This window comes from Scyliorhinus torazame, chromosome X, assembly GCF_047496885.1.
Source record: "Scyliorhinus torazame isolate Kashiwa2021f chromosome X, sScyTor2.1, whole genome shotgun sequence".
NCBI lineage: Eukaryota > Metazoa > Chordata > Chondrichthyes > Carcharhiniformes > Scyliorhinidae > Scyliorhinus > Scyliorhinus torazame.
The window spans coordinates 5,439,232-5,466,907 of NC_092738.1; the positions used below are offsets into that span (position 1 = coordinate 5,439,232).

General features: G+C 52.6%; 1 protein-coding gene across 5 annotated transcripts in view; it reads left to right on the top strand.

Annotated features, from left to right (window-relative positions):
- Positions 1 to 27,676, top strand: part of LOC140405375 (signal transducer and activator of transcription 5B-like) — a 304,409-nt gene that overhangs the window by 138,369 nt on the left and 138,364 nt on the right. For 4 of the 5 annotated variants that reach the window (XM_072493699.1, XM_072493700.1, XM_072493697.1 and 1 more), the window contains 2 exons: positions 3,742 to 3,883; positions 12,730 to 12,825. In XM_072493699.1, coding sequence (XP_072349800.1) covers positions 3,742 to 3,883; positions 12,730 to 12,825 — 238 coding nt within the window. The remainder of the gene's footprint in view (positions 1 to 3,741; positions 3,884 to 12,729; positions 12,826 to 27,676) is intronic. The other variant, XM_072493701.1, reaches the window with a different exon arrangement.

Consider the following 27,676-nt stretch of genomic DNA (forward strand, 5'->3'; position numbering starts at 1 on the left):
GGGATTTGGGTCTTCCGAACCTGATGTATTACTACTGGGCGGTGAATGTGGAGAAGGTGCGGAGCTGGGTCAGAGAGGTTGATTCCCAGTGGGTCAGAATGGAGGAGAGTTTGTGCAGGGGGTCGGGATTGAAAGCACTAGCAACAGCGCCGCTTCCGATAGCTCCGGGGAAATACTCAGGGAGTCCGGTAATAATAGCTTCATTGAGAATTTGGAGGCAGTTTCGCCAACACTTCGGGTTGGGGGCAGGGTCAAGGGAAATGCCGATTCGGGGGAAACCACAGATTTGAGCCAGCGAGGTGGGATGGAAGTTTTCGGAAATGGGAAGAGAAGGGGATTAAGACGCTAAAAGATTTGTTTCTTAGGGGTCGGTTTGCAGGATTGAAGGAGCTGGAAGCGAAGTATGGGCTGGAGCAGGGGGAAATGTTTAGATACATGCAGGTTCGAGATTTTGCCAGAAAGGAGATACAGAGCTTCCCGGAGGAGCCGGCCTCCACATTGCTGGAGGAGGTGCTGACGACGGGGGGTACTGGAGAAGGGGGTAGGCCGGCCTCCACATTGCTGGAGGAGGTGCTGACGACAGGGGGACTGGAGAAGGGGGTAGGCCGGCCTCCACATTGCTGGAGGAGGTGCTGACGACAGGGGGACTGGAGAAGGGGGTAGGCCGGCCTCCACATTGCTGGAGGAGGTGCTGACGACAGGGGGACTGGAGAAGGGGGTAGTGTCAGCGGTTTACGGGGCTATTTTGGAAGAGGAGAAGGCACCACTGGAAGGGATCAAAGCAAAGTGGGAGGAAGAGTTGGGGGAGGATATGGAGGAGGGTTTCTGGTGTGAGGTGCTCCGGAGAGTGAATACCTCCACCTCGTGCGCGAGGTTAGGGCTGATACAGCTGAAGGTGGTACACGGAGCACACCTCACGAGGGAGAGGAGGAGCCGATTCTTTGAAGGAGTAGAAGATGTGTGTGAATGTTGCGAGGGGGGAGCGCTAATCATGTTGATATGTTTTGGTCCTGTCCAAAGCTAGAGGATTACTGGGAGGAGGTGTTTAGGGTAATTTCCAAGTGGTGCACGTGAAACTGGACCCGGGCCCTCGGGAGGCCATATTCGGGGTGTCGGACCAGCCAGGGTTGGAAACGGGCGGGGAGGCAGATGTTGTAGCCTTCGCCTCGTTGATTGCCCGAAGGCGGATCCTGTTGGGATGGAGAGCAGCCTCTCCACCCAGTGCCCTGGTGTGGCGGGGGGACCTGTTGGAATTCTTGACTCTTCAGAAGGTTAAGTTTGAACTGCGGGGAAGGATGGAGGGGTTCTACAATTCATGGGCATTATTCATTATGCACTTTCAAGAACTGGATAACATTGAACATTAGTTGGGGCGGGGGTTGGGGGGAGGGGGGCTGTGTGTGTTAAGGGTGACTATGGGTGATCCCAAATTCCTTTTTGTCATTTGTTTGTGTAAACATGCGGGCTAATGTTTGGGGTTTAGTGGGAGGATGGGATCGTTGTTATCGACATGGGGATTGACATATTTGTTGCTGATTATTGTTTATTGTTGGTGGGTGTAAATTTGGGAGAAAATGTGAAAAAGGAGGAGAATAAAAATTTTTTTTTTTAAATAAAAAAAATGAGGGGATCAGGGGTTCTGGGGAGAAGGCAGGAGAATGGGGATGAGAAAATATCAGCCATGATTGAATGGCGGAGCAGACTCGATGGGCCGAGTGGCCTAATTCTGCTCCTACGTCTTATGGTCTTATCTACTGTGCAGTGGTGTTGGTGGGGTTTGATTTTGTGGGGTCTTTGGGTACATATTTGTCAAACCAAGCAAACTATAGGTCTATTTTTCAAATAACTTTACATGGTTCAAATAGATGCAATAATATAGTCCCTCAGATTTTTACAGCACCAAACGAGGCATTTTGGTCCATCGTGTCTGTGCCGACCATCAATCAACTATCTATTCTCATCTGTTATAGTGGGAGTTAACACCAACTCATTCATTCGAAGTGTTGGATGGTGTATCTTTTTGAAACTCCGAAAGAGATCAGCAACAGGAAATGTCTGTGGTCAGGATTGAAATGACAGTTAAATAAGGCTGTGCCTGTAATGATAAAGACTATCCTTGCTAACGGAGGACTGTCAACAGTAAACATACTCTCAACTGGGCAACACTCCATGGCCATTATAGTATTTGCTGCCACGATTAAGCTGTACCCGCTGTTCACCAATGTGGAAAACAAATTTCATTAAATTTGTTTTTTCACGTGAGCTGAGATTCTCTCCGGGGTGAGTGCACACTGCCTGTGTTTCACTTGTTTAAAATTCATTGATAGGGTTTGGGCGTCGCTGGCTAGGCAAGGGTTTATTGCCCATCTCTAGTTTCCCTGGAGAAGGTGGCGGTGAGCCGTCTTCTTGAACCGTTGAAGTCCATGTGGTGTAGGTACACCCGCAGTGCTGTTAGGGAAGGAATTCCAGAATTTTGACCCAGCGACAGTGAAGGAACGGCCAATATATTTCCAAGTCAGGGTGGTGAGGGTCTTCGAGGGGAACCTCCAGGTGGTGGGGTTCCCAGGTATCTGCTTCTCTTGTCCTTCTAGATGGTAGTGGCTGTGGGTTTGGAAGGTGCTGCCAAGAATCAGAGAGTCCCTACAGTGCAGAAGGAGGCCATTCAGCTCATCGAGTCTGCACTGGCCCTTTTGAATGAGCTACCCATTTATACTCGCTGTCCACCCTGCCCTATCCCCATAACCCCATAGCCTAACTAACGCATTAAGGGGCAATTGATCATGGCCAATCCATCTAACCTGCACATCTTTGGTCTGTGGGAGGAAACCGGAGCACCCGGAGGAAACCCACGCACACACGGGGAGAACGTGCAGACTCCGCACAGACAGTGACCCAAGGCCGGAATTGAACCCGGGTCCCTGGCACTGTGAGGCAGCAGTGCTAACCACTGCGCTGCCCTTTGTGCCACGGTGCTGCCCTTACACCGTGCGCTCTAAGGAACCTTGGTGAGTTCCTGCAGTGCATCTTGCACAGTGCTGCCACTATTCATCACTCTTTACGCAAAGAGTAGTGAGGCCGTGGAATGCCCTACCTGCTACAGTAGTGAACTCGCCAACATTGAGGGCATTTAAAAGTTTATTGGATAAACATATGGATGATAATGGCATAGTGTAGGTTAGATGGCTTTTGTTTCGGTGCAACATCGTGGGCCGAAGGGCCTGTACTGCGCTGTATTGTTCTATGTTCTATGGTGGAGGAGGAGAATGTTTGTGGAAGGGGTAGGAATTGAGCAGGCTGCTTTGTCCTGGATGGTACGAGCTTTTTTGTGTGCTGTTGAAGCTGCACTCATCCAGGTAAGTGTAGAGTATTCCATCACACGCCTGATGTAGATGGTGGTCAGGCTTTGGGGGGGCGGTTAGGTTACTTGCCGTGGGATTCCCAGCCTTTGACCTGCCCTGGTAGCCACGGTATTAATATGGTCGGGTCCAGTTCAGTTTTTGACCAATGGTAACCCCCAGGATGTTGATAGTGGGGGATTCAGCAATGGTAATCAAATGTCTCAAACTTTTCACTCTGTTTTTCTCCATCCTGTTAGTTTTTGCTGGTCAACTTGTGGTGTTTGTGTGTCTTTTAACACAAGGCATTAGAATATAAAATTTAACAGCAACGGTATTGTGCTGCCGTAATGTGGTGGTATTTTCCAAATAAATGTTTCAATTTGTGTCTCATTTCCTTTTTAAGGAGCTCCATTCACATAAACCCTACCAATGAAAACCTTGCTCGAAATCTCTTGGACACAATGGTATCTGAATTACAGAAAGTGTCAAGTTGTATGTCCTATCCAGTGAAATGCAAGCTCAGTGAATATGCCGTTGTCCTGAAGGTATGGTTCAGTAAACCAATAAAGAGGGTGTGTAATGTTTCAACATGATTTTATAATAATGGGTCAATGAGAATAACATATCTGTCTGCTTGCCACTTATTCACTGAGCAAAAGAAAGAGGTTGGCTGGAATTTTCCATTTGGGAGACTAAGTGTTGCCGCTGGGATTGAATTGCATGCGTTTTGCGTTCCCATTGGGGGTGCTATTCGGTAAGCGGGACAGGACATGCAAATGAGCAACACGCTTGAATTGAGAGCAATTCCCATTCCCACTGGTGTCTGATTCTCTGGGGTTGGAATTAGCACTGGAGAGCCTGACCAGCTTGAGCTCATTATAAGCACTCCACTCCGCACACACTCTCATTCCAGCCAAGAAGATGGCTCCAAGGAGACCTGCGCCATGCTTCATGGAGAGTGAGCTGGAGAGAATGCTGGATGCAGTGAAGGAGGGACACCCTCTTCCCCAGGGTGGGGCGGAGATTAAAGCCAGCTGTCGCCAACAGTGCCTGGGAGGAGGTGGCAGAGGCGGTTAGTGCTGCCAGCCTCAGGAAGACTGGAACCCACTGCCAAAACAAGATAAATCACGACATCCGGGAAGCTTGGGCGAGTCATCACCTCTGTGCCCGTGGCATCACTCCCATCCCTCACTTCTCACACCACCCCCACTTCCCTCGAGACAAGCCACACCCCACCTGCCTGCATCTCCCGTAGATCCCACCCTCCACCAAACCCCAACACCCGTATTGTCCTCTTTGGCCAGGCGCCTTGCAACACCCCCCCCCTACCCCCACCCTTCCTATAGAACTCGCCTCCATGTGTCTCTCCATGTCCTTTCTGTGTCCTCTAGGACAAGGTGGCCTATAACTGATGAGAGTGCCAGAAGACCAGAGGGGGCATCCCTGACCTACACGTGCAGACCCCTGCGGAGCAGAGGGCAATGGAGCTAGCGGGCGAGGCCAACGAAAGGGCAGTGTCTGAAATGGAGGTCGGCATATGACAACCAAGTGAGGGCCCAATGCTGAGCTGATGTCCTGATAGCAAGTGAGTCACCCCTCTCCCACAGACCACTCCCTCCCAAGATCTCACCATGTCTTTTGTATGCAGGATCACCAACAGACAAATCCAGGCCATCTGGGGTCACTGCCCCCCAGCCACATCCCCAACACACCCTGGAGCACCAGTTTGGGGAAGACACCTACTTCTCGTCACTGCTGTCACCTGCACCCTCTACCATTGCACGGGCTATCACCTCGGCATTTTAATGAAGAGGCTCCTGGGTCACCTGATGCGTATTTCACGCGAGGTGGAGGCAGGGACTCCCGAGGGAGCGGACGGTCAGAGGGCTGCCCGATCTCTGGAAACAGCTGTAGTCTGGGAAGGTGTCGCACTTTTCAGTATGACCCCATCACTGATGCAGCCAAAGAGCCAGGATTTACAGGAGGGGATGTCAGCAATGTTCCAACACCTGCGGGTGCAGCTAGTGGAGTCCAACCAACCTCAGAGGCAGGAGAGGCACTCCGTAAGCTTTGCTCAAGTCAAGGAGACACAGCCTGAGTGAGTGAGACACATCCAGAGTGGGAATTTGGAACTTGGTAATTTGGTGCAGATTGGGAGAAGGTGCTTTTTCGCTACTGTTTTGTTCTCTTTCTTCTGGCCTGTAACTGTTAATCTGTAGGGAGAGAACCAGAGAGCATCTGAGAACCCGAGAAGGTAAGTGATTTTTATTTATTTTTATTACCTTTTCAAATTGTGTGTGTGGGGGGGACGGGACTGAAGTGATATCACAGTAAAGCTGTGACCTGATTGGCTGGTTGGAAAGCCACACTAAATTTAAAAATTAAGCATTGTTAAACTAATTAAACATAATTACTTAATTATAATTTAGAGGGGTATCTAAGCCAGAGAGTACTGTATTTAGCTTTCACATTTATAGTAGAAATCTAGTGCTCGGAAACATATAGTTAACAGTAACTTAAAAAAAAACTTTTAAATTTAATTTATTAATTAATTGACGCAATGTCAGTTAGAGGGGTGCAGTGCCCTGACTGTGAGATGTGGCAGGTCCGGGAGGCTTCCAGCGTCCCGGATGGCTTCATCTGCAGAAAGTGCACCCAACTGGAGCTCCTTACAGACCGCATGGTTCGGTTGGAGCAGCAATTGGATGCACTTAGGAGCATGCAGGTGGCGGAAAGCGTCATAGATCGCAGTTATATAAATGTGTTCACACCCAAGGTGCAGGCAGAGAAATGGGTGACCACCAGAAAGGGCAGGCAGTCCGTGCAGGAATCCCCTGTGGTTGTCCCCCTCTCGAACAGGTATACCCCTATGGATACTGTCGGGGGGGATAGTCTATCAGGGGAAAACAGCAGCAGCCAGAGCAGTGGCACCACGGCTGGCTCTGATGTTCAGAAGGGAGGGTCAAAGCGCAGAAGAGCAATAGTAATAGGGGACTCTATAGTCAGGGGCACAGATAGGCGCTTCTGTGGACGTGAAAGAGACTCCAGGATGGTATGTTGCCTCCCTGGTGCCAGGGTCCAGGATGTCTCCGAACGGGTAGTGGGCATCCTGAAGGGGGAGGGCAAACAGGCAGAGGCCGTTGTACATATTGGTACTAACGACATAGGCAGGAAGTGGCATGAGGTCCTGCAGCAGGAGTTCAGGGAGCTAGGCAGAAAGTTAAAAGACAGGACCTCTAGGGTTGTAATCTCGGGATTACTCCCTGTGCCACGTGCCAGTGAGGTTAGAAATAGGAAGATAGAGCAGCTAAACACGTGGATAAACAGCTGGTGTAGGAGGGAGGGTTTCCGTTATCTGGACCGCTGGGAGCTCTTCCGGGGCAGGTGTGACCTATATAAGAAGGACGGGTTGCATCTAAACTGGAGAGGCATAAATATCCTGGCCGCGAGGTTTGCTAGTGTCACACGGGAGGGTTTAAACTAGTATGGCAGGGGGGTGGGCACGGGAGCAATAGGTCAGAAGGTGAAAATATTGAGGGAGAACTAGGGAATAGGGCCAGTATGGCTCTGAGGCAGAGCAGACAGGGAGAAGTTGCTGAACTGGTCTGGTGGCCTGAAGTGCATGGGCGGGATTCTCCACTCCCACACCGAAGTGGCCGTGCCGTCGTGAACGCCGTCGAGGTACGGCCCCGGTTCCGACCGATTCAAGCCCTGACAATGGGCCAGTATCGGGGCCGCGTCATCTACCCGCGCGAGGCCTTGTCGTCCGCGTAAAAGCGACGCCGCATAGATGATGCGGCCGGTGCCGCATAACGGACGTCATCCGCGCATACGCGGGTTGGCCGGCGCCAACCCGCGTATGCGTGGTTGCCGTCCTGTCCAAATCTGCCCCTCAAGAAGATGTCTGACGGATCTTGCGGGGCCGCGGAAGGAAGGAGGTCCTCCTTCAGAGGACGGCCCGACGATTGGTGGGCACCGATCGCGGGCCACCCCACATTCAAGGTGAAGCCCGGTGCAGGATCCCCCCCTCGCCCCCCCAGCGTTCACGCACCGCCCACGACTGCAGCGACCAGGTGTGGACGGCGCCGGGGGGAACCCGCCGTTTTGGCCTGGTCGCTCGGCCCATCCGGGCCTCAGAATCGCGGGGGTGCCGGAGAATCGCCATTTTGGGTGTCTCCGGCGATTCTCCGGCCTGCGGCCCGCGAAACTCGACCGGCCCGTTCTCGCCGCTTGGGAGAATCACGGGAGGGCGTCGGACCGGCGTCCCCGGAAATTTCGGCGGCCCAGGCGATTCTCCCAACCGGCGTGGGAGTGGAGAATCGCGCCCCATGTGTTTTAATGCAAGACGTATTACTGGTAAGGCAGATGAACTTAGAGCTTGGATTAGTACTTGGAACTATGATGTTGTTGCCATTACAGAGACCTGGTTGAGGGAAGGGCAGGATTGGCAGCTAAACGTTCCAGGATTTAGATGTTTCAGGTGGGATAGAGGGGGATGTAAAAGGGGTGGCGGAGTTGCGCTACTGGTCAGGGGGAATATCACAGCTGTACTGCGAGAGGACACCTCAGAGGGCAGTGAGGCTACATGGGTAGAGATCAGGAATAAGAAGGATGCAGTCCAATTGATGAAGGGTTCCTCATGATGAACCAGTGCTCACAGGAGACATCCTGGACCTGGGACATACCAGCAAAGGCGGTGAATCCTACCGCCTGGGCATCCTGGTGGACCTGGTCCAGATGGAAAGTTCGATGCCCGGCGCATAGGGTATCCGTCACAGTGGGGGATGTACCTGTGTGGGGATGTACCTGTGTGGGGATGTACCTGTGTGGGGATGTACCTGTGTGGGGATGTACCTGTGTGGGGATGTACCTGTGTGGGGATGTACCTGTGTGGGGATGTACCTGTGTGGGGATGTACCTGTGTGGGGATGTACCTGTGTGGGGATGTACCTGTGTGGGGATGTTTGCGAAATCCCACACAGGTCCCCGCTCGAGTCTTGGAAAGATCCAGAGGCATACAAGTTCAGGACGACCATCACCTTGATGGTTACTGAGTGTGGGTGTCCTTCTCCAATCCCCCTTGGTGCCAGGTGTGCCACCACAGGTGGTCTGGCAGCTCCTCGAGGGACAGGGCCGACTGTATATATGGTCCTTCGCAACTCCTCCTCTGCCTGTTGGCACTTGAGCCTCACCAGCTGGCCCCTGCTCTTCTGGGACAGGCTCCTCTTGTGCAGGGTCCTCCTGAGCTGGCCCTTCTCCTCCAGCCTCCATGCATCCGCAACAGCAGCTGTGGCCAGGTAGATAGCAAGCATAGCTGGCTATACTCTGATATGCGTTCCCTGCAGAGGGGGAAAAGAGAAGAAATGTTAGCAAGATGAGTATTCTCGTGCCCATCCAAAGCTACCAGGTTACAAAGTTGTACTGAGTTGTCCTGCTGCGCAGCCCTCAACACGTCACCTGGCCCCCTCAATATGTTGTTGGCCGCACTGCACCCGTCCCCATCAGTGAGTGGCACCATGCCAGTGATGTGGGGAGCCTCTATCCTCTTCACCCATCCCTGTCAACTGGGGTACCGGTGGCTGCCGCAACCGTTCAGCGATAGGCTCTGTGATCCCTGTCCTGTTTTCCCCCAGTGTGGTCTACTGTGGGTTTCCTCATTGAGTGGGCAGTGTGTTTTCCTGCCAGCAGTATGGCACCTGGTTGTGTGGTGGAGAATGTCACCATGTGCCACCAATGACCTCCATGCTTAGCTTGTGACAACCTGATTTTGGGGGTGGGGGGGGGGGGGGGGGGGAGAGAGAGAGAGAGCAGGGGATTGGTTGGTAGGCAGGGCTTGGAGACAGCTGGTGGTCCTGAGGGGTGGGCTAGCTGATAGTGTCACTGGTGAGGCCTCTGCCCTGAGAGGGGGAGGGTGCCAAAGGTGCATGTTTGGGATGAACTCTGCTATTCCTGTACTTCCCCTGCAGTGGGGCTGAGCTTCTGATGAATGAACTGAGGAGTGGCAGCCCCTGGTGGGCCACTGAGCTTGTCCTTGCCCATCCCATTGATGATATGGCTGGGGTCTGAGGGTTTCCAGAGGGGCAGCGTGAGGTGAGTTCGCAGGTGACCAAAGGCTCTCTGAACATTTATTGGACAGAGTGAGCAGTCAGCAGGGTGAACAGCAAGGGGCCTGTAAATAGCACCAAAGGGATGTATTTGAATCTTTGGGCAGCACGGTAGCACAGTGGTTAGCACAGTTGCTTCACAGTTCCAGGGTCCCAGGTTCGATTCCCGGCTTGGGTCACTGTCTGTGCGGAGTCTGCACGTTCTCCCTGTGTCTGCGTGGGTTTCCTCCGGGTGCTCCGGTTTCCTCCCACAGTCCAAAGATGTGCAGGTTGGGTGGATTGGCCACGCTAAAGTACCCTTGGTGTCAAAAAAAAAAAATGTTAAGTGGGATTTACTGGGTTAGGGGGATAGGGTAGATACGTGGGCTTCAGTAGGGTGCTCTTTGTAAGGACCGGTGCAGACTCGATGGGCCGAATGGCCTCCTGCACTGTAAATTCTATGACTCACCCACTGCAGCAATGGCGGTCTGGGCCAGGCCACCCCAATTCCGAGGGGTCTCCCTGAGTCCATGGACTTGGCACCAAGTCGTTCCCTGCTACTGCCCCCGGCCCAGGTAGCCATCTCCTAGCAAGCCCAACAGTATGGGAGAGTTTTTAAAGCGTTTTCTTTCTTTCTCGCTCCCCCTCAGCAGCCACGGCGTCCAGGCCCCGTTTGTAAATACTTGCACCAATTCACGCCCTACGTGACTTCCACCTAAGAGGGGGGGTGGAGCATGAAATGTTAACTTGCTAATGATATTAAAATCCATGGGAATGACAGTTTTGCATGGATTCGCCGGTGCGGGGCGCAAACTTCGATAATGCTGCCAGTGAGGGACCGGCGCATGGCAGCTGAATCAGCACTGGGCGCAAACCTGATTTTCTCCAATTTGCGCGATTCTCGCTTCCAGTGTTTTCTGGGTTTCCATTACACCGTTCTCATCCAAGAGGGTGGGCAGTCAATCTGCTTGCAATGTTCTGCCGTGCTGCCTGACACTTGGTGCTCAGGTTGGCTGCTCAGGTAGTGGAGCATCGTGAACTTGAATCTTCGGGTGGTGTTACACAATTGTAGGCAAAGATTGATTGGCTCTGAACTCTAGGCATAGATACTAACTATGACTAACTGATTATGTCTAACCACCATTGGTTATGTGCGGGTACATTTGAATATTCAAATACATATATAGCTGGTCTTTGGCCAGAAACATTGTCATCCGAGAGAGTGAGCCAGCCACAGGTTCCATTTGAAAATACATTGAAAGCTCCTGTGTCAGGCTCTGATTAAAAGCGTCACCATTTACCTGCAGTATTTGTTGTACGTGAAGGTGGCTCTGTGATAGGCATCTGCAATAATAAATTGCTGTTATGCAAACATTAGTTCCAAATGCATTACTGCTCAGGTAATTTTGAATTGTTAGCTTCCAGTTTCCCTGAGAAGCAATGGCTGACTGTTTCCAATCAGCATACATATTATTAAGGATGGCCTGATTTATGTTTTTTTCATCCATTCCAAGCCAACTGTCCAAACTCCCGTCAAGATTATGTTATGGGTGAGGCTTTTCAGAACCCCAAAATGTATCATGGAGTTCAACCAACCTCTCCCTTTAATGTATTTGTTGCTTTTCCGAGCACACGGCTTGTTCCCGAGGTGTGGGATTACAATTATGGACACGTGGGTTTTTAAAGACAAAACAATGTTTATTCAATGAACTCAACTTAACATCTTAAATAAACATTGGATCTCTGAACACCCCTTACTTCAAAGATAACTCAGAAAATATTGCAACAGTAAATAATTCCTCAAAATGTTCCTTCAAACTTCCAAGAGACTTACACCTTTAAACAGACTCACATCAGGTTAAAGGATATATATATTTTCTGTAGAATGGCAGAGACTGTCGCAAACTGGCTTTCTGCTTTTAAACTGCTCTCAGCAAAACCAGCCAGGCACTTTTTAGCTGCTCTCAGCAAAACCAAACTGCAAAACTTGCAGCTCTCTGGAAACACACAGACACTACTTTTAAACTGAAACTAAAAACCTGCAAAATGGCTGAACTGAGCTGAGCTCCACCCACTCTATGACATCACCGTTTTCTTAAAGGTACATTGCTTAAACATCCAGTTCTTAAAGGCACTCTCGCATGACAATTAGTACTAACTTGACAAAATGTTTACTCTTCCTCGCCACCACAACTGCCTAATGATTTTTGATTTTGTTTCTCTTCTCCTCCCTCTTCTATCTCCTTCTCCCACCCTCTTTCCTCCCCTCACCTGGGTCCAGTTATCTCTGGTTCTGGCAGGAGGTCACGACCGGAAATAATTGGCAAGATCTTCCAGTCCCATCCACTGGCGGCTTTACCAGTGCCACCAAAGTTAATGGACTTTTGGCTGGCCTGCCATGGCAGGGCTAGAAAATCCTGCCTGCTAACTGTTTCTCTGTCCACGGCTACTTCCAGGCTTGGGTATTTGCAACATTTTCTGTATTTATTCTAGTTATTTCTACCCTCTAACACTATTTGGCCTCAATACTTTAGTCTTGACTCACCATAAGAACTGGGAGCAGGAGTAGGCCATCTGGCCCCTCGAGCCTGCTCCGCCATTCAATGAGATCGTGGCTGATCGTTTGTGAACTCAGCTCCACTTTCCGGCCCGAACACCATAACCCTTAATCCCTTTATTCTTCAAAAAACTTTCTTTATCTTAAAAACATTTAATGAAGGAGCCTCTACTGCTTCCCTGGGCGTGACGTAGTGTTATTGTCGCTGGATTAGTAATCCAGACATGCAGGGTAATGCTCTGGGGTCCTGGGTTAGAATCCCACCAGGGCAGATGGTGAAATATGTATTCAATAAAAATCTGGAATTAAAAGTCTAACGATGACAAGGAAACCATTACAGATTGTCATTCACTGTTGTCCTTTAGGGGAGGAAATTTGCCGTCCTTGCCTGGTATGGCCTACATGTGACTCCAGACCAACAGCAATTGTTGACTTTTAGATGCCACTCAGTTCGAAGGCAATTGGGGATGGGCAATAAATGCTGGCCTTGCCCGTGACACCCACACCCCATGAAAGAATAAAGAAAAAAACCCAGCAACAATCTGCTGGGGAAAATCGACTGATATCTTGAAAACAAATAGTTTTATTTTTGTATCAAAGGTGCAGTGTGCAGTGCATCGAGTATACAACTGAAGCTGCCTTATTCTGATAAACCAGGAATGTTGGTGTTTTTTTTCTTTCATTACTGTATTTTCTGTGCCAGCCTGCTAGAAATGTTGCAAAAATAAATTAATATTTTACTGTTTTACAGAAAACATTTGATCAGCAACCATTGGAACTAGTGAATATTATGACCTGCCTCTTGGTGCAGGAAAATCAATTATTCCAGGAACTTCGACAAACTCTGGTAAGTTTACAACTTTCTGAATCTATCGCCTTGTAACAGACACACAGCTCTCACAGTGACAAGACCTCATAGAGTGGAAATTGTCCACATGTGGATACCTCCATGCCAATGGTGTAAATGTTAAGTTTGAAAGGTTATTGTCAAGTATTTTATTGAAGAGTGGTATAGGAATTTATTTCTACTTTACTTGCTTTTACTGAAAGTGCAAATTCATGCTGGAGAATGGCTCTGCAGGTGTGGAGTGACTTCTTAATACCTTACCCCAGTGACCATTCTATGTATTTATAATAATCTTTATTAGTGTCACAAGTAGGCTTACATTAACACTGCAATGAAGTTACTGTGAAAATCCCCTAGTCGCCACACTCCGGCACCTGTTCGGGTACACAGAGGGACACACAATTCACCTAACAGCACGTCTTTCGGGACTTGTGGGAGGAAACCGGAGCACCCGGAGGAAACCCACGCAGACACGGGGAGAACGTGCAGACTCCGCACAGACAGTGACCCAAGCCAGGAATCGAACCTGGGACCCTGGAGCTGTGAAGCAACAGTGCTAACCACTGTGCTACCATGCCATCCCCGTGCTACACATGAGTATTGTCGACCTACAATACTCGACTGTAGCAAAATAATGAAGCTACAAAGTTTAAAAATGGCAACGTAGGTTGAAAGAAGCAAAACCTATTAAAAAGCAGACTTTATTTTGAAATCCTAAGCCATTTTTGGATTAATTATGGGCTGAGGGGAGCAGCAGAGAACTTGTTTACGTGAGGAAATGGGATTGGCTGCATTTTCGAAGCAGTTATGGTAACAGAACGGGAGCAGCTCTGATAATTCTTGGCATGGTCTTTCACGTTCTAACCAAATTATGAAATTAATTCTGTGTATGATTGGTGTATTAGGTAACAACATTTATGTTGTTAGTCCGCCTACAGGTGCAATTACTGAAGGTAAGCATTATGTGGCTTTTGGTCAGCTCACCATCACATTTGAGTATCTAAGGGCAGCACGGTGGCGCAGTGGGTTAGTGCTGCTGCCTCACGGCGCCGAGGTCGTAGGTTCAATCCCGGCTCTGGGTCACTGTCCGTGTGGAGTTTGCACATTCTCCCCGTGTCTGCGTGGGTTTCGCCCCCACAACCCAAAAGATGTGCATAGCTTAATTGGCCACGCTAAATTGCATAATCTAAAATTAAAGAAAACACAAAAAACACTTGAGTATCCAAACCAAGGGGAGGCAGTGACGTAGTGGTGTTGTTACTTAACTGGTGATCCAAGGTAATTCTCTGGGGATCCGGGTTCGAATCCTGCCACGGCAGATGGTGGAAATTGAATCCGATAAATATCTGAAATTAAAGTCTAACGATGACCGTGAAACCATTATCTATTGTCATTTTTTAAAAAAACTCCGAGAAGGAAATTTGCATTCAGGCCTACATGTGACAATGTTGTTGACTCTGAAGTGCCCTCTGAAATGGCCGAGCAAGCCCACTCAGTTATATCAAAACCACTACCACCCGGCATTGACGTATGCACTGGAAACGACAACAGCAAACCCAAAGCCCTCCGTACTAATATCTGAAGGCTTGTGCTAAACTTGGGAGAGCTGTCTCCCAGACCAGCCCAACAACAGCCTGACATAGTCATACTCACAGAATTATATCTTACAGACAATGTCCCAGACATCAACATCACCATTCCTGGGTGGTGGCACAGTGGTATACAGTCAGGTGGGAGTTGCCCTGGGAGTCCTCAATACTGACTGGATCTGCAACAGGTGGCAACAAGATGGAAAAACATACTTGACTCCATCCTCACCAGCCTGCCTGCTGCAGATGCATCTGTCCATGTCAGTATCGGTAGGAGTGACCACTGCACAGTCCTTGTGGAGACAAAGCCCCGTCTTCACATTGAGGATACTCTCCATCGTGTTGTGTGGCACTACCACCGTGCTAAATGGGATAGATTCAGAACAAACCTCCCAACTCAAGACGGGGCACCATGAGACACTGCAGCAGCAGAGTTGTATTCCACCACAATCTGTAACCTCATGGCCCGGCATGTCCCCCACTCTACCAATACCGCCAAGTCAAAGGATCAACCCTGGTTCAATGAAGAGGGCATGCCAGGAGCAACAGCAGGCATACCGAAAAATGAGGTGTCAGCCTGGTGAAGCTGCAGGACTAGTGTGCCAAACAGCATAAGCAGCATGTGATAGACCAATCTAAGCGATAAAACCAACAAATCACACCTAGGCTCTGGAGTCCTGCCACATCCAGCCGTGAATGGTGGTGGGCAATTAAATAACTCACCGGAGGAGGAGGCTCCACAAATATCCCCATCCTCAATGATGGAGGAGCCCAGCCCGTGTGTAAAAGACCAGGCTGAGGCATTCGCAACAATCCTCAGCCAGAAGTGCCGAGTGGATGATCCGTCTCGGTCTCCTCCGGAGGTCCCCAGCATCACAGATGTCAGTCTTCAGCCAATACGATTCACTCCACGTGATAGCAAGAAACGGCTGGACACTGTAAAGGCCATGGGTCCTGACAATGTCCCAGCAATAGTACTGAAGACATACAGCTATAACATTGGCATCTACCTGGCAATGTGGAAAATTGCCCAGGTGTGTCCTGTGCACAAAAAGCATGAAAAATCCAACCCAGCCAATTACCGCCCTATCAGTCTACTCGATCTTCAGTAAAGTGATGGAACGAGTCATCAACAGAGCTATCATGCGACACTTACTCAGCAATAACCTGCTCACGGACACTCAGTTTGGGTTCCGCCAGGGTCACTTAGCTCCTGACCTCATTACAGCCTTGGTTCAAACATGGACAACAGAGCTGAATGCCAGAGGTGAGGTGAGAGTTACTGCCTTGACATCAATTGCAGCAGGACCTGGACAATATCCAGGCTTGGGCAGACAAGTGGCAAGTAACATTCACACTACACAAGTGCTGGGCAATGACCATCCCCAATGATGGAGAATCAAACCATCTCATACAAGCGAGAATCTAACCACCGCCCCTTGACATTAAATGGTATTCCCGTTGCTGAATCCCCCACTATCAACATCCTGGGGGTTACCATTGACCAGAAATTGAACCGACTAGCCATATAAATACTGTGGCTATAAGAGCAGGTCAAAGGCTAGGAATCCTGCGGAGAGTAACTCTCCTTCTGACCACCCAAAGCCTGTCCACCATCTACAAGGCACAAGTCAGGAGTGTGATGGAATACTCTCCACTTGCCTGGATGAGTGCAGCTCTAACAACCTAGCTCAACGCTATCCAGGACAAAGTAGCCAGTTTGATTGGCACCCGTTCCACAAACATTCACTCTCTCCACCACTGACACACAGTAGCATAATCTACAAGATGCACTGCGGAAACTAACCAAGGCTCCTTAGCACCTTCCAAACCCACAATCTTTACCATCTAGAAGGACAAGGGCAGTGGACACATGGGAACACTACCACTTGGATGTTCCCCTCCAAGTCACTCACCAACCTGACTTGGCAACATATCGGCCGTCTCCACCCCCCCCCCCCCCCCCATTAATTTTCCGTAAAGAAGTCGACGAACAGCTGCCACCTCCGGGTGAATCCTAACAGTGACCCTCTCAGAGCAAACTTAATTTTCTCCATACAGAGAAAGCTTCCCATGTCCGATAGCCAGGTCTCCGACTTTGGGGGCTTTGAGTCCCTCCAAGCTAATAGAATCCGTCTCCGGGCTATCCGGGAAGCAAAGGCCAGAACGTCTGCCTCTTTCTCCTTCTGGATTCCCGAGTCTTCTGACACCCCGAATATCGCCACCTCTGGACTCAGCACCACCCTTGTTTTTAACACCGTGGACATGACGTCCGCAAACCCCTGCCAAAATCCCCGAAGCTTTAGACATGTCCAAAACCCCTGTCCTCCACCCCAAAGAATCTGCTCATCCGGGCCACTGTCATGAGAGCCCGGTGAACGACCTTGAATTGTATCAGGCTGAGCCTGGCACATGTTGCGGACGCGTTGACTCTACTCAACGCGTCTGCCAATAGACCATCCTCTATCTCGCCTCTCAGCTCCTCCTCCAACTTACGCTTCAGCTCTTCGGTCCGCGTCTCCTCCGACCCCATAAGCTCCTTATAGATGTCCGAGACGCTCCCCTCCCCACCCACCCTCTGGAAACTACCCTGTCCTGAATCCCCCTCAGCGGTAGGAGCGGGAAGGTTGACACCTGTTTACGTAGGAAGTCCCGCACCTGCAGATACCTGAATTTGTTACCCCTCGCCAACCCAAACTTCTCCTCCAGCGCCCTCATACTCGGAAAGCTCCCCTCTCAACATATTCCCCCATCCTCTCAATCCCCGCTCTCCGCCATAACCGGAACCCCCCATCCATACTCCCCGGGGCAAACCGGTGGTTATCACAGATTGGGGCCCAGACCGATGCTCCCTCTGCTCCCACATGCCGCCTCCACTGGCACCAAACTCTCAGGGCCGCCACCACCACGGGGCTGGTGGAGTACCGTGCCGGCAGGAACGGCAGAAGCGCAGTTACCAACGCCCCCAAACTGGTGCCCTTGCATGAAGCCACCTCCATACGCTCCCATGCCGACCCCTCCCCCACCACCCACTTCCTGATCATGGCTATAATAGCCGCCCAGTAATAGTTGCTAAAATTTGGCAGTGCCAGCCCGCCCTCTCCCCGACTCCGCTCAAGCATTGCCTTCCTTACCCGTGGGGTCTTGCCCGCCCAGACGAAGCCCGTGATCACTCTGTTGACCCGCTTAATAAGGACCGCGGAATAAAAATGGGGAGACATTGAAATACAAATAGGAACCTCGGGAGGACCGTCATTTTCACTGTTTGTACCCTCCCGGCCAGAGACAACGGGAGCGCGTCCCATCTCCGAAAATCGTCCTTCATTTGATCCACTAGCTGGGCCAGATTTAATTTATGCAGCCGGTCCCATTCCCGCACCACTTGGATGCCCAAGTACCTAAAACTACTCCCTACTGGCCTAAACAGCAACTCCCCCAGTCGCCCCTCCTGTCCCCTCGCCTGAACCACAAACATCTCACTCTTATCCATGTTTAGCTTATACCCCGAAAAACCAGCCGAATTCCCCTAAAATCTTCATGATTTCTTCCATCCCCTCTATTGGGTCCGAAACGTACAGAAGCAGGTCATCCGCACAGAGCGAAACCCTGTCTCTCTCTCTCTCTCTCCCCCCCCCCCCCCCCCCCCCCCCACCCCCACACACACACACACACACACACACACACACACCGACCAGCCCCTTGAAGCTCTCAGAGCAATTGCCAATGGCTCTATAGCCAGCGCAAACAACAGTGGGGAGAGGGGGCATCCCTATCTTGTCCCCCGGTGCAGTCTAAACTAGTCCGAAGTTGTCCTGTTCGTCCGTACGCTTGCCACAGGAGCCTGATACAGCAACCTGACCCAGTCAATAAAGCCCTGCCTGAATCCAAACCATCCCAGTATCTCCCACAGATAGTCCCATTCTACCCGATCAAAAGCCTTTTCTGCATCCATTGCGATCACTACCTCCACCTCCCTACCTTCCGGGGGCATCATGATCACATTTAACAACCTTCTTACATTGGTCCCCAACTGCCTACCCTTAACAAAAACCCCGTCTGGTCCTCCCCAATAACGTCCAGAACACAATCCTCGATCCTGGAGGACAAGATATTGGCCAGCAACTTGGCATCCACATTCAACAGGGAGATCAGCCTGTAGGACCCACACAGCTCCGGGTTCTTGTCCCGCTTAAGAATCAGCGAAATTGTTGCCTGTAACATCGTCAGGGGCAAAACCCCTCTTTCCCTTGCCTCACTGAACATCCTCAACAACACTGGCCCTAATATCCCCGAGAACATTTTATAAAACTCCACTGGGTACCCGTCCGGACCTGGGGCCTTACCCGCCTGCATGGCCTTCAGACCCTCCACTATCTCTTCCAACCCAATTGGGGCCCCCAGCCCTTCTACCCGCTCTCCATCAACCGTTGGGAAATTCAGCCCCTCCAAGAAGTGCCTCATCCCCTCCGGCCCTGTAGGGGGTTCCGACCTGTCCAGCCTGCTGTAGAAATCCCTAAACGCCTCATTCACTCCTGCTGAATCTCCAACCAGGTTCCCGTCTCCGTCCTTTACTTTCCCTATCTCCCTGGCTGCCTCGCTCTTCCTAAGCTGCTGTGCAAGCATTCTGTTGGCCTTCTCTCCATGTTCATAGATCGCCCTCCCCCCCCCTTGCCTTTCTCAGCTGCTCCACCGCCCTCCCTGTGGTCAGCAAGCTAAACTCCGCCTGCAGCCTCCGCTGTTCCCTCAGAAGCCCTGCCTCCGGGGCCTCCACATACCTCCTATCCATCTGTAAAACCTCCTTTACCAGTTGGTCCGTCTCTGCCCTGTCTACCTTCTCCCTCTGGGCCCGGATCGAGATCAGCTCCCCCTTGACCACCGCCTTCAGTGCTTCCCAGACCACCGCTGCAGAAGTTTCCCCCGTGTCGTTGGCCTGCAGGTAGTTCTGAATACATTTCCTCAGCCGCTTGCACACCCCTTCGTCAGCCAAAAGTCCCACATCTAACCTCCAGTGCGGGCGCTGGTTACTGTCTTTACTAACCTGCAGGTCAACCCTGAGCGGGACATGGTCTGAGGTTGTAATCGGCGAGTACCCCGTGTCCACTACCCCAGCCAGCAAGGCCCTGTTCAAAATAAAGAAATCAATCCGGGAGTACACTTTATGCACGTGTGAGTAGAAGGAGCACTCCTTCACCCTCGGCTGCACGAACCTCCATGGATCCACCTCCCCATCAGCTCCATGAACCCTCTTAGTTCCTTTGCCATTGCTGGCACCCTGCCCGTTTTCGAGCTTGACCGGTCCAAGCCAGGGTCCATAACTGTGTTGAAGTCCCCTCCCATGACCAACCTGTGCGAGTCCAGGTCCGGTATCTTCCCCAGCATCCTCTTTATAAACTCCACATCATCCCAATTTGGCGCATATACATTCACTAATACCACCTGCAACCCCTCCAGTTTCCCACTGACCATAATGTACCGACCTCCCACATCCGAAACTATTCTACCCGCCTCAAACACCACCCCGTTATTGATCAAGATCGCGACCCCTCTAGTCTTTGAGTCTAGTCCTGAGTGAAACACCTGACTGACCCAGCCTTTCCTCAGTCTAACCTGATCCATAACTCTAAGGTGCGTCGCCTGCAACATTACATCTGCCTTCAATCCCCTAAGATGCGCGAACACACGTGCCATTTTGACCAGCCCATTTAACCCTCGAACATTCCAGGTGACCAGCCTAGTTGGGGGTACCCATTGCCCCCCCCCGATCAGCCATCCCCTTTTTTAGGCCCACCTCCAGCCCATGCTCAGTACCTCCACCGGCCCATCCCCAGGCAGGCCCCACCCCCAACCTCCTCTCTGTCCCTCAGCCCAAGTCCCTCCCTCGTCAGCAGAACATTTACCCCCCTTCCCCCCCGTAGTAACAACACCCTGTAACCCAACCCCTTTACTAAACCAAACATATGCGCACCCCCCACTGCGCTTCCGAGAGCTAGCCCGCCCAGTTAGCTTGGTGGCCCCCATCCCCGGCGCCAGATAGTCTCCCACCTATTCACTGCTGATTTTTCAACTACTTACAAGAACATAGCACTGATAAATTTCTGCTGCTGGTCCATCCAAAGCCATCCTACTCGGCTTGTTACTTAAAATTAACCTGCAAGTTAGAGGGGGAGAATCCCAGCCCCCAGAAACGGGACAACCCCTCTAATGCACTAAGCTCTACCGGTGTGTTAGAGGACTGCATAGCTGCCTGTCGCAACTATCAGATTATTGAGATGGTGCAATGAGTTTCGATTTTCAAAGCTTGAAGGTACAAGGGTGAGCTTGTAAGACTGTGCATTTGAATCTTGGCAGAGTGAAGGGAAAGTTAAAAGTGCAGTGAGCGTAACAGAGTGTTACAACACCTCAGGCCAGTGCATGATCAATTCCCGTACCAGCCTCCTCGAACAGGCGCCGGAATAACAGAGAACATAGAACATAGAAAATACAGCACAGAACAGGCCCTTCGGCCCACGATGTTGTGCCGAACCTTTGTCCTAGATTAATCATAGATTATCATTGAATCTACAGTGCAGAAGGAGGCCATTCGGCCCTTTGAGTCTGCACCAGCTCTTGGAAAGAGCACCCTACCCAAACTCAACACCTCCACCCAACACCAAGGGCAATTTGGACATTAAGGGCAATTTATCATTGGCCAATTCACCGAACCCGCACATCTTTGGACTGTGGGAGGAAACCGGAGCACCCGGAGGAATCCCACGCAGACACGGGGAGGACGTGCAGACTCCGCACAGACAGTGACCCAAGCCGGAATCGAACCTGGGACCCTGGAGCTGTGAAGCAATTGTGCTATCCACAATGCTACCGTGCTGCCCTTAAGAACAAATAAATCTACACTATATCATTTTCCCGTAATCCATGTACCTATCCAACAGCTGCTTGAAGGTCCCTAATGTTTCCGACTCAACTACTTCCACAGGCAGTGCATTCCATGCCCCCACTACTCTCTGGGTAAAGAACCTACATCTGATATCCCTCATATCTTCCACCTTTCACCTTAAATTTATGTCCCCTTGTAATGGTGTGTTCCACCTGGGGAAAAAGTCTCTGACTGTCTACTCTATCTATTCCCCTGATCATCTTATAAACCTCTATCAAGTCGCCCCTCATCCTTCTCCGCTCTAATGAGAAAAGGCCTAGCACCCTCAACCTTTCCTCGTAAGACCTACTCTCCATTCCAGGCAACATCCTGGTAAATCTTCTTTGCACCTTTTCCAGAGCTTCCACATCCTTCCTAAAATGAGGCGACCAGAACTGTACACAGTACTCCAAATGTGGCCTTACCAAAGTTTTGTACAGCTGCATCATCACCTCACGGCTCTTAAATTCAATCCCTCTGTTAATGAACGCGAGCACACCATAGGCCTTCTTCACAGCTCTATCCACTTGAGTGGCAACTTTCAAAGATGTATGAACATAGACCCCAAGATCTCTCTGCTCCTCCACATTGCCAAGAACTCTACCGTTAACCCTGTATTCCGCATTCATATTTGTCCTTCCAAAATGGACAACCTCACACTTTTCAGGGTTAAACTCCATCTGCCACTTCTCAGCCCAGCTCTGCATCCTATCTATGTCTCTTTGTAGCCGACAACAGCTATCCACAACTCCACCAATCTTCGTATCGTCTGCAAATTTACTGACCTACCCTTCAACTCCCTCATCCAAGTCATTAATGAAAATCACAAACAGCAGAGGACCCAGAACTGATCCCTGCGGTACGCCACTGGTAACTGGGATCCAGGCTGAATATTTGCCATCCACCACCACTCTCTGACTTCTATCGGTTAGCCAGTTCGTTATCCAACTGGCCAAATTTCCCACTATCCCATGCCTCCTTACTTTCTGCATAAGCCTACCATGGGGAACTTTATCAAATGCCTTACTAAAATCCATGTACACGACATCTACTGCTTTACCTTCATCCACATGCTTGGTCACCTCCTCAAAGAATTCAATAAGATTTGTAAGGCAAGACCTACCCCTCACAAATCCGTGCTGACTATCCCTAATCAAGCAGTGTCTTTCCAGATGCTCAGAAATCCTATCCTTCAGTACCCTTTCCATTACTTTGCCTACCACCGAAGTAAGACTAACTGGCCTGTAATTCCCAGGGTGAATGTGGCGACTAGGGGCTTTTCACAGTAACTGCATTGAAGCCGACTTGTGACAATAAGCGATTTTCATTTCATTTGAAATGAAAAATGAAATGTAAATCGCTTATTGTCACAAGTAGGCTGTCTCCATTAACCATCCATGGACTAAAAAGGACAAATAAAAGAAATGGAGGGCGGGATTCTCCCATGCCGCGCCGTTTGGGAGAATCTCCGTTCGCGCAACGCTGGTCCGACGCCGTCCTGCCGTTCTCCCAACCGGCGAGAAAGGCGTCATCAAGGTCGGCGCCGCGCCCGCCGGAGAATTGTCCGAGGTGCTAAGTATGCCGATTCTCCGGGCCGACCGCTATTCAGCGGACCGGATGCCCCCAGGTCACGCCGTCGCCATTCACACCTGCTAAATACCTTTGTCAGCCAGTCGTGCTGGCTGACGATGCGGAGTGAGGAGGCGAGCAGCCGGCGTTCTCGGAGGCAGCATGTTGTGGCGTCCACGGCCGGTGCTGGAGGGGGAGGGATTTTAGGGAAGGATGCCGCCATGCTCGGCCGGGGGGGGGGGGGGGGGGGGGGGGGGGGGAGGGGAGAGGAGAGAGGAGAGAGGAGAGAGGAGAGAGAAGGAGGGGGGGTGGGGGGAGAAAGTGGGGAAGGGGGGTAAGGGAAAGGTGCAGTCCGGGGCGGGGGGGGGGGAACACACGCACACAGAGGAGGGGCAGGGTAAACTGGGTGGTGGACGGAGACTGGGCAGGGGTCAGGGTGCCTGCGTGTCTGTAGCGACACCAGGGAACACGTGTATCCCATGGCACCTGGCTGTCGAGTTGTCAAAGCAGCATAGTTAAACATGTTGTATATCCACCCCCCCCAATCCTCCTGCAGATCATCACGTTTGGGCACCAGCCAGCGATGTTTGCCCCCGTGGCGGGAGCCGCTGCCCTGCAGGTGACCATTTGGCAGCGTCGACACAGGCGGCTCAGAGCAGCTGCAGCAGCGGCGGCTGCAGCAGAGGGACTGGCAGCAGAGGGCCCTGTGCCACCCGCTCAGGCTGCAGGCCCGCCCGCCTGACAGGTGCAGGAGGAGGCAGAGGGGGGCAATGACCACCACATCGTCGGGGATGCACAGGGCGAGGATTCTGACCTTGATGGGGAGCAGGGGGCGCCATCTGCCGCCATGGCACCACCACATGAGGCCTCGAGTGTACCGTCACCGCATGTCGTTCGAGGACCTGCCGGACCGGGCATGCAGGAGGAGACTCCGAAAGAGTAGGGAGACCGCAGCACCTCATGGCACACCTGGCACCATGTGGAACGGGGGTAGGACATGCTATCCCAGTGACCGTCAAGGTGACGGTAGCCCTTAACTTCTACGCGGCGGGGTCGTTCCAGGTGCCGAGTGGGACTTGTCCTGTATCTCACAGGCATCGGTGCACCTTTGCATCTGAGCAGTAACCGACGCCCAGTATGCCATCGCCGACCGGTACATCCAGTTTCCAGAGAACCGCACACACCAGGATGCCCGGGCAGCGGGATTTGTCTCTGTGGCCAGGATACCATTGGTCCAGGGGGTGATTGATGGGGTGCCCGTCAACATGCGTCCACCATCGGAGAACAGGGACGTGTGCATGAACAGAAAGGGGACCTACTCCATGAATATTCAGGTGGTCTGCGACTACTGCAGGCAGATTCATAGAATTTACGGTGCAGAAGGAGGCCATTCGGCCCATCGAGTCTGCACCGGCTCTTAGAGCATCATACCCAAGGTCAATACCTCCACCCTATCCCCATAACCCAGTAACACCACCCAACACTAAGGGCAATTTTGGACACTAAGGGCAATTTATCACGGCCAATCCACCTAACCTGCACATCTTTGGACTGTGGGAGGAAACCGGAGCACCCGGAGGAAACCCACGCACACACGGGGAGGATGTGCAGACTCCGCACAGACAGTGACCCAAGCTGGAATCTAACCTGGGACCCTGGTGCTGTGAGGCAATTGTGCTATCCACAATGCACGTGTGTGCCCAGTACACCGGCAGTGTGCACGATGCCTTTATACTGGCGCAATCCTACATCACCGCCATGGTCGAGGGACAACCCACCCCCAGCTGAGGGGCTGGTTGCTGGGCGACAGGGAGACCAACGTGGAGACCCGCTACAATGAGGCCGATATAGCAACCAGGGGTGTTGTGGAGAGGTGCTTTGGCCTCTTGAAGATGCAATTCAGGTGCCTGGACCGTTCTGGAGGGGCCCTCCAGTACCATTCAGAGAGGGTCGGCCGCATAGTTGTTGTCTGCTGCGTCCTGCACAACATAGCCCAACAGAGGGGCGATGTCCTGAAGGAGGAGGCACAAGGGGAGCCAGATGAGGGCGCCGAATCTGCACGTGAGGGGGGGGGTGGGCACAGACATGACTTGAGGGCTGGATATGGCTGGGAGGCTGCACGACACCACCGGATTGGCGAGCGAGCAAGCGAGTGATCGCCTACGTTTCACCAACTAGGGGGAGGGCATCGCTGAGCAATGCACTTGCACCACCGTTCTGCCCGATCGCACCCCCCTCCTCCCGCACCATCCGACAACCCTAGCTCCCACGTCACCGTACACCTGCGGCACAACGGGATGGTCTCGCACAGTTGCTTGTGTAAGTGGGTGTGATCAGTGCCATGTTGAATGATGACAACCCGCTCTGCGATGAGCTGTGAGCTCCGGATCGTTAGACAATGCCTGACTCATGGCCACAGCTACACCCTCCACCTCGGTGGTCCCTGTATGCGTCACGGACACTCCATCACATGGCCATGTGGGGTAGCTGGTGTCGGTGTGCCGAGGACGACGGGGTGTTTGGGGTCAGGGGGACCACACACCCGGCCTCACCGTTGTACCAAACTTCGACCCCAGCGCCACTCGGTCCCCCTCATAGAATTTACAGTGCAGAGGGAGGCCATTCGGCCCATCAAGTCTGCACCGGCTCTTGGAAAGAGCACCCTACCCAAGGTCAACACCTCCACCCTATCCCCATAACCCAGTAACCCCACCCAACACTAAGGGCAATTTTGGACACTAAGGGCAATTTATCATGGCCAATCCACCTAACCTGCACATCTTTGGACTGTGGGAGGAAACCGGAGCACCCGGAGGAAATCCACACACACACACGGGGAGGATGCGCAGACTCCGCACAGACAGTGACCCAAGCCGGGAATCGAACCTGGGATCCTGGAGCTGTGAAGCAATTGTGCTATCCACAATGCTACCGTGCTGCCCTCACAACCCCTCAGGCACCGGACATAGCACAGAGTATTCTAGGTTTGGTGTAACAGTGACTTTAATCGTGACATTCACATCCAAGTGCCCTAGCCCCTACAACTAAGCTGTGCCCTGCACCCGTGCCAACTTACTACGTGTCGAAATTCTTTGCCTTACGGGCCCTACCACTACGTCTTGGTGTTTCCCCGACGGTACAGCAGGAGTGGAGGTGGACTGCTGAGACTCCTGCTCTGCGACGTGGCTCCCCGTCGACGGGCGTTTCCTGGGGCGGCCTGGCTTGGATGCACCAGGCTCGGCGGGCGTGCTAGATAGCATGGTGCCACCCTGCTCTGCCCGCTGCCCACCAGATGCACCAGGGACGGAACGGGGGGAGTCAGAGTGTTCCGGGACCTCCCTTGCTGGAGTCACCGGGACGGGCCCCAGAACCACCTCCTCCCTCGGGGAACCCGGTGGCCCCCGGGCCTCACTACGGGACGGTGGTGCGAGCGGAGACGAGCGCCGTGGCACCACCGACACCTGGCGCTGCCAGTCCTGGAGGCCGGCTGCGGCATCGACCAGGGTCTCATCATTCGCAGCGATGGAGCTCGGGGGGGTGCGCCATCCCTGTCAGGGACTGTGCAACCTCCCGCTGGGCTTGTGCGATGCTATCCAGCAAGGCCGCCGATGTTCTCAGCGATGGCCTGCTGGGACTGAGCCGTGGCCTGCTGAGACTCGGCCAGACCCCGGAGCGCGGCAGCAATGTCCAGCTGGCTCAGGGACATGGCTGCCTGTGAGAGGGCAGCCCTGTCCTGAGCCATGGATGACGCGTGCACATGAAGCCCCAAGCCATGCAGGACCTGACCCATGGCCGAAACCGTTGCCCCCATTGCCTCCACCGCGGATGCCACCCGTGCGGTGTCGGCCTGGGTGGCAGCCATGACCGTCACCACTCGCTGCTCCTGGACGTGGATGGACTCCTCCAACTGTGTCTGCAAATGCTGGAAGGCGGCCGTCATCCCGTTGTCCACTCCCTGGGTTTCTAAACGCATCGGGTCTGTGGTTGGGTCTGGTAAGTCCAAGAATCCGGGAATGCAAGGTCCATGTCCTCATCGGACCCCATGTCTGGGGTCTCCTGGGTCGAGCCGTGGACCAATGGACGTTGTCCCCGGCCCATGCGAGGTGCCGTATCTGGTCTGTCCATCATCTGTCTGGCCGTCCTCTGTCCGTCACTGTCCTGGCTCACCGTCCTCTCTTCGTCCGTCTCGTGGCCGTCAGTGTCCTGACTGTCCGTCCTGTGTTCGTCAGTGTCGTTTGTGTCGGTCCTCTGTGCGTCTGCTTCCTGTGCCCAGGCCTCGGAAGAGGGCCCTCCTGTCCGTCTTCCTTCCCCTCCCTGGCGTGCGTCCCTGTGGGCGGACGGAGGTGGACTTGGATGGCGGGGGCTTCTCCGAGACATTCCGGGACGATCGGCTGCTGGCCCTGAAATACACAATAAAGCATGTATCGTTACACACGCGGAGTTGGGTGTGAGGGGGTGTAGGGGGCAGTGTGAGGGGGTGGAGAGTGAGGGGGGAGTTGGGGGGTGGAGAGTGAGGGGGGAGTTGGGGGGTGGCGAGTGAGGGGGGAGTTGGGGGGGTGGCGAGTGAGGGGGGAGTTGGGGGGTGGCGAGTGAGGGGGGAGTTGGGGGGGTGGCGAGTGAGGGGGGAGTTGGGGGTGGCGAGTGAGGGGGGAGTTGGGGGGTGGCGAGTGAGGGGGGAGTTGGGGGGTGGCGAGTGAGGGGGGAGTTGGGGGGTGGCGAGTGAGGGGGGAGTTGGGGGGTGGCGAGTGAGGGGGGAGTTGGGGGGTGGCGAGTGAGGGGG